General features: G+C 36.9%; 1 protein-coding gene across 7 annotated transcripts in view; it reads left to right on the top strand.

Annotated features, from left to right (window-relative positions):
* The window catches only part of LOC124410144 (trafficking kinesin-binding protein milt), a 93062-nt gene extending 79712 nt beyond the window's left edge, over positions 1–13350 (top strand). For 5 of the 7 annotated variants that reach the window (XM_046888299.1, XM_046888302.1, XM_046888301.1 and 2 more), the window contains 6 exons: positions 9001–9077; positions 9261–9636; positions 9764–9999; positions 10125–10315; positions 10397–10645; positions 11525–13350. In XM_046888299.1, the coding sequence (XP_046744255.1) occupies positions 9001–9077; positions 9261–9636; positions 9764–9999; positions 10125–10315; positions 10397–10645; positions 11525–12983 (2588 nt within the window). In that variant the 3' untranslated portion in view covers positions 12984–13350. Of the gene's footprint in view, positions 1–1966; positions 2353–8088; positions 8223–9000; positions 9078–9260; positions 9637–9763; positions 10000–10124; positions 10316–10396; positions 10646–11524 lie in introns of those variants that run through there. The other 2 variants (XM_046888305.1, XM_046888303.1) reach the window with 2 other exon arrangements.
* The last annotated feature ends 4636 nt before the right edge of the window (positions 13351–17986 follow it).

The following is a 17986-nucleotide window of genomic DNA, read 5'->3' as shown; positions in this document are numbered from 1 at the left end:
AAGTATCTATTTCACGTTATCTACGGGGTATTTGCACCTTATCTCGCAAATTGTTGCCCGCCAGTTGTCTTATCTGTATACGTACATATTTCTAAGACACTGGAAGCAAACGTACTTCGATACGTTTGTCTACTGTGTCACATCAGACATTGAGCTTTTTGTTTTCCTATATATTATTACGGAGCAATTTATCTTGTCGATATTATTAGTAAGCCGAAAATAAGACTTGCATTTAGACAGGTACGAGAAATTCGAGCTGATCGTGAGTCAAAAACTATGCGCAATTACCGATCGCGTGCTGATGCATCTAGAAATCGTAAAAAAAAAATTTCGTGACACATGATCTTACTTCAAACAGTGACTATACATTATGTATGTATGTACGTAATTCAATATTCTGCACGTACGCCAAATTCTGTTCACTATAATGACTGTGATATAGCATTATATCGACTTTTATAACGAGATAGTATTCGCGGTTTTTGGGGTCGCTGATTACAAATCTAAAATCAGATTTACAAAATTGAAGATGACGGACCCGATATGACGAAAGAAAATTTCAAATTTGATTGAATCCGGTCAAAAAACTCTACACAGGGGTTTTCAACATTTTTTTCGTAATCAACAACCCCAAAAACCCCTGGATAGAGATTTTTCTACGGATTCAATTGAATTTGAAATTTTTGTCCGCCAAATTGAATCCGCCATCGTAAAGTTTTAAAATCCGATTACAGATCCGTAATCAACGACCCCAAAAACTTATAATTTATGTAAAACACGAACTATTCCTTCAATCTTCACAATTATTTTTTTTTTTTTTCAATCAATCTGTATCTAACATTAATCAATTTCTATTATATCCATCAATAATTACTCTCGAGTATTGAAAACCTATCAATATATCATCAGAAACAGCAAAAAACCGCAAAGAAATATCTCAACAAGTACTCTAAATATACAAAAAGTGGATATAAAATAGGTGCCAATATGACTCTAAAGAGTTGAACACTAAAAAGCCAAATCAAGTCTGACTCGAGATCTGATCGGTGAAGGCTTTTCAATTTGACCCGAGTCTTGTTGTCGTTAACTCGCAGCGTTTAATGTAACAAATCGACATAAATATAGACTTTAGATAAGATAATCGAACCGGGAAAGTATACGGGGGGTGGGGGGGGGGGGGGGGGGGGGGGGGGGAGTACCGGTATTATATGCAGGTTATCGGCGCGTTTATACCAGTAGACGAGTTTCGTTTTTTCCAGACCGTTATGGCCACCGAAGAGATAAACGCGGACAAAGTAACTCCGGGTTGTTCAGAGCCCGGAAAATCATCCCCTTGCAGAGGAAAGTTGCGTAGAAATTTCAGAATTCGTGATTGTATGGTGTCTGGATAAATAATATTGCAGTGCGGCCGATGCAATGCGGATGGATAAACATGTTTAATTTGTGGATTGTTGATTAATGCAACCCGGAGCAACTCGTGTCAGTATAACCATGTCGAATGTGATTGATCAATTAAGGAGGTTCGTCACCCGCGAAATACTTTGTAACTATCGGTTCGAGGAGAGAAATCAAGTTCAATCAATCAATCAAGTCTTGAAAAAAAAATGAGTCGATATTTTTTTTTTCACCGATCAAATCTATGGACCGGTGAGATAGAAAAGATAATGAATTGTTAAAATGTGGTGATAAGAAAGAATTATGGAACTTGTTTTGTGGTTATGAAACTCATTGGACTTACTCGCAAAGAAGACAGCCCGAAATTACTTGATATCGTTAAAACTATATAATCCACCAGAGTTTTACTTGAGAATTTCGGCGTCATTATCAACGAGGGTGTGGAACCTCCTTATTACAAGCAACACGTAACACATACACTGGTTAAAAAAAAATAAAAAATAAGAAAATAAAAAAAAAAAATTATGATGCGATACGTGGAATACGGTGATTATTGTCACGGCAGTTTCTGGCCGAGGCATCGGCCGGGTGCCGGAAACAAGGAGGGAGGCCTCCTCCAGGGTACGCTGGATCAGTCGGCGGTGGGGGAAGACGCGGACATCCTCGAGGAGTGCTGCAGCATCCACGAGGACGACCGCGAGGACGAGGATCCCTACGAGTACGATGAGGAAATTCCGCGACTCTCGGCAGCCGGCGTCGTCGTCGGGACGTCGGGACGCCCGTCGTCTAGCCACGAGCTGCTTCTCATCGATAATAGGATCCGCCTCCAGGGGGACGACGACGACGACTTACCGAGGTCTTCGAGCACCCGTTGTTGGGGGTGCGAAGGGTGCAGCGGTGGCACTCCCCTTTTCCTCCTGGCTTCACCTGCCGAAGCTCCATGCACCTGCCAATCTTGTCAGTAGCCGATTAACGCCGATCACTGTTAATACGGATTAGTGCTCTGCGATTAATCGAGGTTTTCCGATTAGCCGACGGTTTTCATTCGTACTACACCGATTGTAGTTCAAGTAGAATTAGGCTGAAGAAAGAGGCTGATGTAGAAAAAAAAAAAAAATTGTGAGTTGCGATTTTCCTCGGGTAAATCATTTTTGGGGGGGTGGGGGGGGGGGGGGGGGGCGTTGGCAGTCTGTATTTCGGTTTTCAAGTTTTTATCTTGAATTTACTGAATAACTCGTTTATTTTCAATTTCGCACGAATAATGGTAATCACCAAAGTTGTTTGGAATTAAATTTCCTACAATTTTGGTTCTCATCAATTTTTCCCCAGGGTTGATATTTTTCGATTCAAGACCTGAAAAGAGAGAGTGAAATTGTGTTATTGCATTATCACGTTTATTTTACATTTTACGTGAGAAATGGTTATTACCGAAGTGGTATGGAATAAAAAAAAAGAAAATAATTTGGAAAAAAAAATTCACCCCTTCTTTTCGGGTCTTAATCGAAAAATATCGATCCTAGGAAAAAAATTGATGAGAATAAAAATTGTAGGAAATTTAATTCCAAACAACTTTGGTGATTATCATTTTTTAGTGTGAAATTGAAAATAAACGGGTTGTTCAGTAAATTCAATATGGCGGCTGAAGCAATGGGGTACGAATCTCGAAAACCAAAATGTAAATTGCAGCGCCCCCCCCCCCCCCCCCCCCCCCCCCCATGATATTCAAAAGAAAATCGCTACTTACGGTTTTTTCCATGCCAAATCCTAATTCTACTGGACTGTGAACTGCAGAATTATTATCGTGGAACTTCGATTAATCGAAAAAACGGTTAACCGGAATCGTCGATTAATCGATTAGTCGAAAAATCTCACGCACTAATAGGAATTCATTAATTTTGCGTAGTGAATACGATTGGGAGGAGTCGAGTTGTCCACTCTTTCGCGGTTGCAGATTTCTAAGTCAATTTTGAAGGGTTACACTGACCAGCTTTATACTAAATTTTTCGTTATCTGTCGTCGTTCGTTATGTCTGAAACAAAAAAAAAATAAGGTGTTTTCAGGTTCAATATACTCGTATAGTTATCGTTGGAACTAAAACCTCTCATGTCGTCACGATACAACCTTCTTTCGATGCGTTTTTTTTGTAATCTTATCGAGTGCTTTTCACCCGTCTACAATTTGTAACTTACAGAATTTAGTTGGAATCGTGAATCGTGCTACTTCCTGCAAAAATTATAACATGTCAGAATAAAATATCGTTTACAAATTACGCGTCGAATAACTTCTTTTCAGGTGAAATGAGTTGAAAGTTGAAGAATTATAGATCAATTTTCAAATTTCAAAACTTAAAATAAACTTGAAACTAATAAGTATTTTCTAATCGTAAAAATATCGGTTATTCGAATACTTTTCCGCATCGATAAAAGCTGTTCAAAGTTGACTTAAAAGATCACACTCGAGAAAGGGTGTTGTTATCGTCTTGTTAAGAAGAAAAAAAATAAAAAGCTTTATATATATACCACACCGCGCGTATCTCTCGAAACGATATTCGCATTTGATTTTTTGATTTTTATTCCCCTTTTTTTTTTTTTTTTTTTTCTACAAGTCATAGTGTTGTAAAAAATCAAGAATTAGAATTAGGCAGGCTGCACATTGTATAATATCGGGTCTAAAAGAAAACTAAGACTTGATTTCGTTTATTATTATTTTATAATTTTTCCCAATAATCTCTAATAATTTAACACTTCAACAAGATCGAGCCAATTAAATCTTGAAGTAACAGATATAAGTAATGACTCGCAGGTCTTCGATAAAAATTAAGAGCATCGTCCTGGCGAGAATTCGTAATACCTCTTTACTACTCATCCTAAAAACATCACCTTTTTACACTGATGCGTAAAACAATGTGCAAATTTTGTTTGTTAGTTTTTTTTCTTCGTCTTGCTCTTATTGTTACACAATTAGGGGTTAATAAGAAGTTAAAATTCATGTAGAGAACGCGCGCGGTGTTGGCGAAAGCTTGCAATTTGAGGAGGGAAAAATATTGGCATAATGCAAATCGAATCGCATGTGCGAGTGTTATTGCAAGGTATCGTATATTCATCATAAAACACGATGCGAATATTTGTTTTTACTAACTTCTTTTTCTTTTACAACTGTTTGATAATCGACACTCGTCCGTTGAATATATTATTACGCTGCTTATGTCGCAAAAACATATCTGTATAATAAATACAGATATATACACATCGTACAATATATATATACCTGAAATGAGCTTTTGCAAGGCGTAAGATATGGAGTTATATTACCATGTCTTGCCGTATTTTCTCGTTTAGCATGAGAATGTTGCACCACCGTTGTTATTCACGCATTTGCACCCCACACACGAAACCCTTTTAGGTATTTCATGAGTTCGAGAGGATCGGTACCTATGAATTCAATTTGAGAAAATAAAAATGTTATACAGATTCGAAATCGGTCGTTTATCATGAAATTTTTACACGTACTTCAGACTGGCGGAGAAAACGAGAGATAAGTCAAGCTTTTTTAAATACATTTTACCGAAAGGATTGAGGATTCACATTTGATCATACACATATATATATATATATATATATATATATGTCATGAATGATCGATAAGCAATACAGTGAATTTGAGAAATCTTGAATCCTCACTCATCTCCAGACTGAATTCTTGTCTATATTGTAAAAAAATTGAACTTTATAAAAGATTTATTACGATTCAAGTTGAAATTCAGATCCATCCTCTTGAATATAAGAATCGCGTGAAATCTACACAGCAAACAAAAGCATGGTAGATAATATACACGATAATAACTTGATAATAGTTGAAAGACGTCTTCAGTTCTCAGAGAGAGAGAGAGAGAGAGAGAGCTCTCTACCGATATTGTATTTAAGACAATTGGAATCCCATTTTTATTTCACAATCATTCCAAACGGTAGAGAAATGATTTAACTTTTATTATTATTATTATTATTATTATTATTATTATTATTATTATTCTCCCACGGAATCAACAACGTAGCCCAAAGTAAAACTATGCACGAGTTTTTTTTAACCTCGAATGCCTTCGAGGCATTGTTATTATCATAATCATAATCGTATTTCCTGTTGGATTGAAACACCGTAGCTCTGATCCTTCTTATATGTATATAAAGATTCAGAGTACACACGGGCATCACGAAAATAAAAGTCTACGATGTTGTAACAACCGGTATTCTCAACAATATTTCTATCCTTTACTAACATGTATTACACATCGGAGTGTTTGTGAGACCCGATTGGGTCTTGAAAAGCGTAGACGAGCAAGGCTTTGGAACAGGCCCGAAATAGAAGAGAGAGTGAGAGAAAGAGAGAGAGAGAGAGAGAGAGACCATTATCCAAAGGTCTTCTATTCTTCTTTCAATTTTTTTACTTTTTGAACGGTATTATACACCTCGAGTACAAAGCTGTACGGGATAAATCACGCAAGAGATTCTTCTTTACGTACTATGCGATGATTAGAATCTTTCTAGATCGTATATCATCCACGAAAGAAGAAACAGTGTATGGAAGCTGTGTTGCGTTAAATTTACTGCTCGATATAAAATCGCGAGAGCGAGGCGTAGAGTTTGATGTTGCAATCGCTGCAAATGAAAGAATACGATTTTCATTTTCTAATTAATACTGTAGAAGAAACTAGCTTTTAAGAATACTGTGTAGCTACACATTTAAAGCCTTACATACGTCTGGCAAAATGCGCTAGAAGAAAAGATTTTTTTTAATAGGGATAACAATAGAAATTAATACAAATAAATGGTACAAATTGTTTATTGATATTTAAAGTATATAGAAAAAATTTTATTTCACTTTATTTTTTTCAAAAATTACTGTAGCAAAAATCACGTGATCTACAACACTAGGGAAAAAAAAGTTGCTTCGCGGTGCAATAAAGTTTGAATTTCAAAAAATTTAGCAATTTATGGTAGTTTAAAAAAAAAGTATGCGTTTTACGTCATAAATTTTACACTTTGATTATTTTTATAAAATTCATTAATCAGAATATCAAAAATCCTGCTCGACATACTATAGAGAAAAAGATTTCGAACATTAAAAAAAAAAAAAAAAAAAAAAAAAATCGCTTCACAAAATATTAAATACCGACCGGGTCGGAAAAAGTAGTTTCGAGAAAAACGAGTTTACAGTTTTAAGTGCGTTTTGCTCGAAGTTGCGCCCAACTAAAGCAAAAACTTTATGAATTTTTTTACTCGTTTTGTAAACCTACGTTTCATCTTCCATTCCGGTTTCGTATTGTATGCCTTCCTTGTCGGTAGTTAATAGTTTTTGTCTATTTTTTTCCAGTAGACGTGCTGTTCTGGCTTCTTTTGTTGCTTTAAGTAGCATTGATCTGTGCGTGTTTCAGCCGATTCACATTTTCTCTCGTAACTTTGGATCTATGTATGGGGAATTTTTGCAATCGACTTTTACAGAAATAAGCCTAAAAATATAGAGAACAATAATCTGTTTAAAAAAAAATCAATTTTTTGAAAATTCTCGACGTATGTAAGGCCTTAAGAAGTTCGGTTTGGAATGCGGATAAAAATCTGACGAATAGTAAAAACGTATTCCAAGAGGTCATAGGGGAAAAAGTGTGACCCAGTTGACGAGGAAAGTCCCATATTTTCGGGTCTGTATTCTATTGTTATATTATAGTTGACACTGATCAATATTGAACAGATGTCGAGTAAAGTGAAAATGTACCATTTCTTTTCATCGAAAGTAATTTCGGGGTTAACTTTTGGTCGATCGGATTTCAATCGTTCTAATTCAATACATTTTCAAGTTTCTTTTCCTTTTCTTTTTTCTCATTCTTCTATAAGGTGAACTGAAATCATTCTCCATCTATCCAAAATCCGATCTTTCTCATCTAACTGTTCTGATCCCTTTTACATATTCCATTTCTCAATGTACTTACATACAACGTAATATATTTTTGTTAAAAAAAACTAGGAAAAACCAGGCAAAATGTGAGGAAATTTTTTTGGTCAATTTTACAAAATTCGCATGATTCTGAAATCGCAATTATTTCAGTCCAAGTATACGCGTCGCGTCGTTTTCCGTCCTCTATTCCCCTCTTCTTTTACTTCGTCTGTCTACCACGTGGGCTGCACTTCTCGGTAGACGCTGAATGCGCCAGCGTCGCGACGCCCCGACCGGTCGATAAGCAGTGGGTATTATAAGGACATATATACATGGTTTTATTCACTCCCCTCGTCCTGCGATTTCCAAAGCTCCCAGCGAATCCAGCATCCCAACAACCACGACGTGGACGCTAGAGAAAATCTTTCAAACCTCGCGTAATAACGATTTTTCAAAATTTCTGTAACACACGTGTGGTTTCCTCCTTAATTCGTCTAAGATTCGGCAAAAATTTTTCTTCACCTCTTGAGGAAATGGTGACGATTTACTTTGTAAACTCTTGAAATAACTTTGGTGCTTGTGTGTGTTGTTGTTTTTTTTTTTTTTTGTTTTTTTTTTGTTTTTGTTCTTTGATTTTTCTCTCAATTCAATACCAAACCGCTCTTAATTAAGCGCCTTCATATGTTTTTCTGTTTTATCGACGATGTGATATTCGTTTGTCATAATTTATTTTCAAGAAACGAGGAACGATGTAGGATTATAGTGTATCAATGTTACTACCTCCTGGGATAATTTTTAAATCTAAATGTTTTCCCGAGCTTTCGAAGTATTTCTTAATCGAAATCGGAGTGATAATTTCCAATCGGAAGACGATGCCGCTGAGAACTCAACCGGTAATTCAGGTATTACGCTTTCGGAAAAATTTCTATTTTCATCAGCATCGATTTTCAGTAACGATACATTCTCTAGCTTACTTTTTTTTTTAACCAGAATGGGTTTTATTCAATCAATTTTTACCAATCCATGCGTCTACGCAGCAAAGATTCGCATCTGCTTCTACGATGCTTATTATACGTAGTTTTCGTAAATATAACACATGATTCACGGTGGGAATATGTGCAGAAAATTACTCGGAATACACGTTAAGGCGATGCCATATGAACCGTTTTTACCGGTCGAAATTTATTCTCATTATAATTTTTCGAATTAATTCACATTTTTCTTCATAAATAATCATATTCCAGCATAAAAATATGTTTAGTATTCTTATTTTGCGAATTATTCGAAGAATTGTACGAGTCTAAAGTACCCATGATTTGGATTTTCTCTATCAGAGTACAGCATCCAGCAAAATGATAAAAACACTCGAAATGTTTATCATAATGTGCATATGTGCACGTAATTTATTACACCATTGTTTTAATAAGCTTGAGTTATTTTTGGTTCACGAGCAGATTCTTCTGTGTTAACCAGCACGATTTATTGATAATTTATTTTAGCCAACAGTCCAGCTTTCTACCTATATATATATATATACATACATACAATATATATTTATTATGCCAAGTTGCTTCGTATTTACAAATCATATACATGTAATATTGTTGTACGTATGATAAGTGTGCAAATTGTTTATAACGATACACGCAACTGACTTGCAAAATTCATTATCTGTTCCAGTTCTATGTAGCAACCGGGTGAGCCAAATGACAAAAACCTATAATGATATAGAAGCAGTAACCAGGCTTCTGGAGGAGGTGAGAATTCACTTTTTTTTTTTTACTACATTGTGCCAAAGTAAAATGAAATTTATCGAAATTATGGTATAATTTATATAATACATTTCACAAATCTTGCTCTTTTTCTCTTGTGCGTAAACGTAATTCACTTTTATCACACGAATCGATATTCAAACTGAATATATGTTTTCTGTCTTTTAGAAAGAGAAAGACTTGGAGTTGACAGCTCGAATAGGAAAGGAGCTGCTAACACATAATCAAAAGCTAGAGAGCAATGTTACGTCGTTGGAAACAGAGTTAAAATTAGCCAATGAGAAAATAACGCAGCTGAGTCATGAACTGATTAAGAAAACCGAACTTGTACAAATCCTAACAAACGATGTCGACGACTCTGGGTCGGACAGTGGGACCCCTACGGGTCTTAGGGGTATTAATTTGGACATGATGCAGCGGAGGATCAGCGTCCTTGAAGATGAGAACAAACAGCTGCGCACCGAGTTTACCAACTTGGTGCATGACGCTGATGATTGTGAGGAGAAGGAAGCTCGCCTCGTCAAAGACATCGCCGCTCAACTAGGTGAGATTAATCATTTTCTTCGCTGTCTGTTCGCCGACTTTTTTTATACTTAAAATCTGGCCAGCCTTTCTCCTGCTCTTGATGTTTTCTGATTGAGGAACGTTACTTGACTAAACTGATATTTCAGCAAGCGCAAACATGGAGGCAGACGGGATGTTGGACGAGCTGGATCGCCAGAAGGAGGAGAACAGACTTCAGCACGAACAAATAGTCAGTCTTAGAGCTAAGCTGTCTGAAACTGAGCTCAAACTTGCTCGGTTATTAGCCGAACACGATGAAATGGGAGCTACGCTAGTCATTACTAAGGATAATCAAAATATCCTTGCCAACGAGCTTGCTGAATTCAAGGACCGATATACGGAGGTGAGATTTGAGCATTAAAAACTTCTAAGTCAACAATTGAACTCCAAAGAACACCAGAAGCTGAAATTTAAATTGATATCATACTTACGACTGTAAATTCAATGACATCCGATCAACTCTTACAGGTCGTGAATTTACTGGCCGAAACGCAGGAACAATTGCGTAAGCAAAGAAAGAAAGGTATGCCCATGGTTCGCGGTGGATCGCTTTTCCCATCTCTTGGCGCTGCCCCGCAACCTGACTCTATAGCTTCCGAGCTTGAGTCCTCGTTGTATTCCGAAGCCAGTCTTGACTCGGGAATTATCAGTGATAGAACGTGAGTTTAGCTCTAACTTTTCAATACTTCCATACATTCTCACTCATTTAATATCACAACACAACTTCTTGTATCTACCAGGCCGGCTTACAAAAAAGTATTTGAAACTGTTCGGAGTGCTTCTCGAGCATCGTATGCTGGCAGCATGGACGCAAGTCAGTTCCCACGTATTGGCTCCATGACTACGTCGACTTTGTCCAGCGGCTCTTCTGGCCCTCGCATGAGCTGCGGTGCTTTAAGGCCTGTAGCTTCCTCGGGATTCCCCAGCTTGGACTCTACAGGTCACAGCGACAGCGAAGGTTCCCTTCTAACAGACTCAGAAGAATATCCGTGAGTATTTTACATTTATGTTATAGGTAGTAATCCTAGATAAGCATAGCTTCTTATTGGATTGAAACTTGATCACTTTAAGATTGAATAGAACCGACAGTCTGAATTCAAATGAAATGATTGAAAGGAAATGAATTAAAAAAACCGTTGAAAAAATCTCCAGCAATGTTCCTTGCGCAAATGTTATAAGAAATAAATGGAATAATGTTCGGACTGTATGATAGAAATGAGTTTGATCAAATTCGGTAATAGAAACAGATATTGAACATTCAAGAAAACGTTTTCTAACTATATAGAGAACGTTTATAATGATTAAACTCTAATGTTTTTTCATGTTATTTTAATCTTTTTAGCTTATTTTACTCACTAACCAGATCCCCCAACAAATTCTCTGAATGATTTTTGAGAAATCTTACATTTTTGCATGGTCATAATGCGAATATGCAGTTGTTGATAAACATTGTGAAAATGATTTTTGGTAATTTCTGGATATCTCTATGGCGGTGAAAATAATGTATTGGTGTAAAAACATGAGAATGTTATCGAAAACGCCAGGGTTCAAGCATTTTGAATTTAATAATCTTGATTAGAAAAAACTTTTTCTCAAATTGTTGACATCTCAGCTCCTAATATTCAAATTTTCATCCGGTAAAAAAATTTGCACCAGAGTATGCAAATTGAGTATAAAACAATTTTGCTCATGCATATTATGTATGATATCGACCGATGCTACTACAATATGGCTATTATTATATTTTCCCTAGATGTCATCATCAGCGAATAATATTCGTAACGTTGAGACTGCGGATTATAAAATTTCAAACCAACTTTGAGATGCGCAAAAATTTTACGATCCTATATTGTGTATATTTTTTATAGCGGTCCACAACAAACTGGAGTACCAGGTGCACCTGGAGCAGCAGATCTTGAAGCCGCACTGCGTCGCTTAACACCAGCAGAAGTAATAGCGAGACGTGCGTGCCTGACTACCGGTGCTGGATACAACTACGACTACGACGCTGGAATTCAATCCCCACCTTCATTCTTGCCATTCGGATGTCGAACCCCTGACAGTATAATGTCAACTGGAAGCAGCGGTAATCTTAGTGGCTTCAGTGGTAACAGCGGAAATGGTTGGCGTCTTCCTGAAAAGTTGCAAATTGTCAAACCGATCGAGGGGTCGCAGACGCTGCATCACTGGACGCAGCTTGCTACTCCAACCCTCGGAGGTCTACTGGATGAAAGGCCGGGAGTAAAGACGCGCGGAGGTCGAGCGCTGGAAGATCTTGGCCTAGAGACATTCACTTTGGCTGATCTTGAAGAAGACGAAGAGTATGCGAATCCTGGAAAGCTATTCCAGGATACTGGATCCATTTATACATTCACAAACAGTACTGTCCTTCATCCCGACGATCATACCAGCGTCACAGCAAGCGTTGTTGGCAGCAGAGTCGCAACGGCTCCAAACAGCGCTCTCAACTCCGGAATGAATACCCCAAGAACTATGAGCCGGCGTAATTCGACTTCAACTTTTTCTACCACTCTTGGACTCGCCAAGATGCTGAACGAAAGAGGAATCAAAGCCGTCACTCCATCCTGTGTCTCAACTCCCAGTGGAGAACGCAATTTCACACCAACCGCTACTCCATGCAATAGCCCCGACGGTACTCCGCCCCCTTCCAGATCAAGCTCCCCACCTCCTTACAACAGTCCGTTCAGACTAGGCCTGTTTAGCAGTGGAGCTGAACTACTCAAACGCACTTTTGGCGCTGAGGAACAAGTTCCTGTTCGAAAGTCGAAGCGATCAAAACCCACGCTTAGTCGCTCGGACAAAAAGGCTTTGACCGGCATCAGGCTAGTTGAAAAACTTGAACGTATTGGGATAGACACTATAATGGCGACTACAGCGAGTTCGTCCATTTCCCCTCTCGCATTGCAGGGTGCAATTTACACGAGGCGATCAATGGACAGTCCAATGGCTCAGCTAACGTCACTAAAAACTTCAATGTCATCTAGTATTAGCCAAGAGAAGCTCTCGTCTTCCTCGTCGAGCAGCAGCGGCGACTCTTTAGCGGAAAAGCCTCCGCTGCCACCTGGAAAAAACCGAGGAAGGGAATCGGAACTTGGTGTCCCTGCTCGTCCTGGATCAGGTGCTTTGACCAGCAGACTTGGTCAATTGACTAGTCGCCAACGACGCTCCGGCGCGGGGGCTACACGCCCTGACCTTGGTAAGGTCAAGGCAACGTCGACGCCTCAGAATGTCAAGGAGTCGGCACCGCAATCGGCATTAGGCACTATTAGCTCCCTCCTTTTCGGAAGGAAGGGAGGACTTCTGTAATCACGTTAACGACGCTAGACTAATGGCAACTTTGTAGGTTTTTAAATAGCAGGAAAGTCAGAGATAGGAATCAGATTTAATTTCTAATTTACTGGAATACTTAACGGGCATGAACAATATCTGTACAAACTGGTCGTCGTTTGTTTTTATTATTTTTTTTTCCTCCTAGTTGATTTATACAAAACGGTAGAAAATATTTGCATCATGCTGATAAAGGTTTCTTCTTTATCTAAGTAGCAAATAGTCGACCTGAGACACCCCAGAAGTTTTAAACTCAAGAGGCCACCGAACTGCGGCCATCACGAATTAGTTTCAAATGGTAGAGGATTAACAAAATTCCATTTCGTAGATCCTATTTACCGATATACAGAAAAGGAATTAACTGACGAATATATTTTCGTGCAAAGTGAATTCAATTTATTTATCAATTGCAAATTTAGAGTCTTTTCATAATATGTTTTCAACATTTGACGATGACAGCCATTTTGACCTGATCAGAGCATTGAAAAATAACTTGCAATTAGTATTAATAATTGCAAATTAGTGCATACAGAGTATCTTCACTTTGTGCAGGCTATGAATCTCGGAATAAGAAAATTTCATCCAGAATGAAATGGACAGATTCGTCATAGTCCTGGAAAAGTAGAAAAAGTAGGAATTTCTAGGTGAGTAAAAGAGTTACGTTACAACCGATATAATATCATTTTTATATTTGAAAATACTTTTTACTGTATTTGAATCCTAGATGGATCTCCCGCGATTGATTTACTTACCACGGTTACACCTAGAAATGATTTTCTATTTTTCAGGCCCTCAGCTCAATCTACGTCATAGCCTCGACTAATATTTTCAATATTGCATTTAGAATACCTAATATCAAAGAAGAGCTTTATAGCATAATTTAACTTTGTTTGCTACAAAATATTCCCAAACAAAAGTTACGTGTAAATAGTTCGTAAAAATAATTGTCCATCAATTTTCATAAATCTTTATCACTTACAAACGTGCCGGTTTTGAAAAAAAAAATAGTGCTGTGAATTTGATCGTATTACATGATTGATTTGTGCGGAATTCACTTACGGTCGCATTCTAGTCCAAACTTGGGAAAAAAATAATATCCATTCTTTTAGTTGCAAAGGTGCGTGACTTCCTCTGTAAGACATTTTAAATCATGTTTAATTTACCTGAAATGAAGAATCTACCGATGCACTAGATAGATGGTGCTTTTATCTTAGAGAAGAAAATGAAACATAGGTGAAATGCTTTTACAGTTGATTATTCCCTACATGTAAATATTGAATGGTATTAATGATTGGCGTCGTAACATACCTCAGATCGCTACTTAGATACGCAGATATGTATTACAGAATTACTATCAATGCTACATTGGTTGTCATAGTTAAGCTCGCTAACAATAGTCATAGGATTACACCACACCTATACTATGTAGACGTTGAACTAATTTGTAATCTAATCATTATTAGTTGTTGTCATCGATAGCTATACAGCGAAGCTGATCAAGCTCAAATATTACGTAAAAAAGTCTTAGGACGAATGCATTAAACTACAGCAATTGTATTATTCGATAAACGCTGCGATGCGGAGACCGCAACAGGTCCTCAGGTGTCACTTGCCTGTGGATATTTTACCATAAGTATAAACGGTCCAGTCGTGAAACACTACTTGAAGAATAATTTCACCCTTGCAATTGTAAGACGAAGCAGGATTTAAAGTAATCAATTATCGTACGTGCAATCGCTCGGGGTAGAAATATTAATTGAAATAAAAGTTGAAAGTGCAGCCACGCACAGATTCAGCAGCAATATTGTATGTAAAAGTGTGCCCGAATATAATTTAATTGTACAGTAGAAAGCCACGTATCGTGTGGTATGTAAATAGATATGCAGGTAATGGAAGGAGAGGAGGGAGAAATTTGTGAAGGAGGATGAGAGACGTTATAGCTCATTGAAAAATTGTTATTAGCTGATTATTTCATGGATAAAAATTGAACAAAGTTTTACTAGACTTTCTCGTAGTACCATACTAGTTGGGATCCCAGAAATTATTATTCCAGCACAAACGAGTAAAAAGAAACAAAACATTTTTCTATTTCAAAATCTGGTGCTAATGTATTTTTAATTCAGATATAGTTTGTATTTGTTTTTTTTTTGTTTTCATTTTTATTTATTTATATTAATGCCCAACTCGTTTTGTCTCACGTGTCTGTTCGTGAATTTTATATTATTTTATTTTATTTTTTATTTTCGCAGCTAATTATTTACGACGATACGATACAGTTTTCATCAACGTAAACTAGCTGTTGTCAGTCTTTGGATCAGGAAGATTGTACATTCAGCACTTTGTGTATACGCGAATATTGTAATCGATATATCAATTGTGGCAGTGATTTATATTGTATCAATTTTAATACAGATTGTTTGTATGTTTGATTCTTTGTTTTGGCTTTTTCACAGAATTCATCAATTAAATTAACATTGTAATCTTAGTAGGCGTTTCGTTGATCAATTACCATTTTACTTAAGGACAACCCTGTATTATATAAACGAGTATTTATTCTCGTTGACGCCTTGTAAATAAAATACATTATAGATACGTACAAATTAATAAATGTTAAGTTGAAATTGAAAAACAAAGGAAAAAAGAAACAATTATTAATTGATGAAAAATCATTTGTTGCTGTCCTGTGCTGTGAGCTAAGTAGTTACGTTTAAATGTTTGCATCCTTATGTTATTTCAGATTTAATAAAAGGCCTAATAAACGTGAACATGAGAGAGGATCTTTTAAATAGTAATAATAATAACATACAGTGATGATGAACAGTCAGGGGTTGGGTGTTTTTTTTTTTCATTTTTTCTCTGTAAATAGAAATGTAGACAATTTTAGTGTTAATTTCAGAGAAACCGACGAATCCGACGTGTGGAATTATAAGAGCAGGAAGGCCTCAATCACCTGATTTTATTGAAATAATGCGGAATACCTACACTAAATACATTTTCTAGACGAAATCAGTAAAGGTAGATTAAAAAAAAATGTGGTGACGGATCTGCATTCTATCTATCGTACCATACCGTGTATTATAATTTGTAATAGTGATTGCTCTAATTTATCAGTGTAATATATAAGGTTTGGTAAATAGCTCGAGAGCTTTGCCAATTCGTTGAAATATGGTCAACGTAATCAGACTTGGAATGAAGTTCAGCTTATTCCTGATACATATTGTGTACTGTAAAAAAAACTTCGTTTTAACAGATATTACGTGTCCATCAAGGGTATAGTTAATTTTAATTATTTATTGCTTTTCCTGATAGGTAAATATTTTGTGTAATCAGCTTTTTCATTTTTTTTTTTTTTTTGATGAATCATTGTATGTTCAACGGTAACATTCACTTACTATAAGTTACACCAAATTATTGTCATTGTGTGCAATTTATGTACGTTCTCAGTATTAAAATGTATCGAAGGTACACCATGGTGCTTGATATTGATAAAGGGAATGTAAAAATTGTTTTAAGATCATCTTACTACTTACCGTTCTGTTTTTTTTTATATTTTATTTGTTTTTTCGTATACTCTTGTCTTTTATAAATATTAATTGGTCTTTCCTCCCTGGATTGTGTTGCAGTTGGAACGTTCCTATACATACTACCAGTACTACTGATTGTGCAGTTTTTATTTGTCAGTTTCTGTTTTAGACTTTGTACGTGCATTTACATTATACTAGTGAAATGTATCGTTATAGATATGAAAATAGTTACCAATATTAAGTTGCGGATTGTATAGGTATTGACTATACACAAACCTAGGTATACTCTATACATGATATGACGTATACATAATATAAGAATTGAACAATAAATATATTTAAATATGATCGTCATTTTTCTTATGTTATGTTACCTTTGTGACAATGGATACGTTGTTCAGTTTTTATAATTTATCACATGTCATTCAACCTAATATAGCTATCCGCATGACACAGTACAGTAAATGTACTTGCAGACAAAAACGTCACTTTTCGATAAAAACGCCGGAATGGAATTCGTCGACAAATACAGAGTCTACGTTTAGCGTCTTTCGTCTATTGGCCTTTGACAATTTGTAGAATTTCGAATTCTCTGTAATTCGCTATGATACCGGTCATATTTTAAGTTCGACCAATCGGATTACTTGCAGATTTTTCATTTCAGTAGATATACAGTACCGATTCTGTGTTAAAAAAAAAATCCCTACATTACCGACACAACCGGTAACAAACCTGTTTCCAGAAGGTTCACCTGTGGGGGGATATCCCCACTCAGACTGACTTTATCGATCCGCGGAATAAGTCCTTTGCATTGCGCTCTACTTTATCATAGTCCTTACCCTGGTCGAAAAAATCCCTCTGAATCGCGCTCTACCTTAACCACAGTGCCAGCACGTATTGAGCAAGTTCGAGGCCATATCGAGCGCAGGCGCAAACCCTCTTCGAAGTTTGAACCTTTGTAACGCAAGGCTTGTCATTGTGAGTCAAGTCGACTTCTAAAAGGTTCTTCCGCCGTGAGTCAGCATCTAAAACGTTCTTCTTCAATGATCAGCAAGGATAGTGAGACAATGGGAGGCTTGCAACTCCCTTCAGCAAATTCTGAAATTTAGAAAGACAAACGGTTTCAGAAATCATATGACAAGTCACAAGATGACGTTGAAAGGTTGCGTATTCTGGACTTCTGGAAGGTTCTGGAGTCACACTTGCTTCGACGCTGAACGAATTCTCTGAATTTAGGAAGACAGCGGCTGGATTTGTACGGGCGTCTAATTGACATTACGGCAAATTAAGGTGGCAATGCCACGCTTTCGTTAGCAAGAAGACGCTCATAAAAATGGATACCAACGCAACGGCAAAATCCCGCGAGCCGGAAATACGCGGTTGAGTCAGTATTTCTCAGTTCCGATTTTATCCTAACCCTCCGACACACAGTTTGTTTTTACTGCTATCGTCACACAG

The sequence above is a fragment of the Diprion similis genome, chromosome 9, assembly GCF_021155765.1.
Source record: "Diprion similis isolate iyDipSimi1 chromosome 9, iyDipSimi1.1, whole genome shotgun sequence".
Classification (NCBI taxonomy): domain Eukaryota; kingdom Metazoa; phylum Arthropoda; class Insecta; order Hymenoptera; family Diprionidae; genus Diprion; species Diprion similis.
This window is presented reverse-complemented; position numbering and strand designations above follow the sequence as displayed.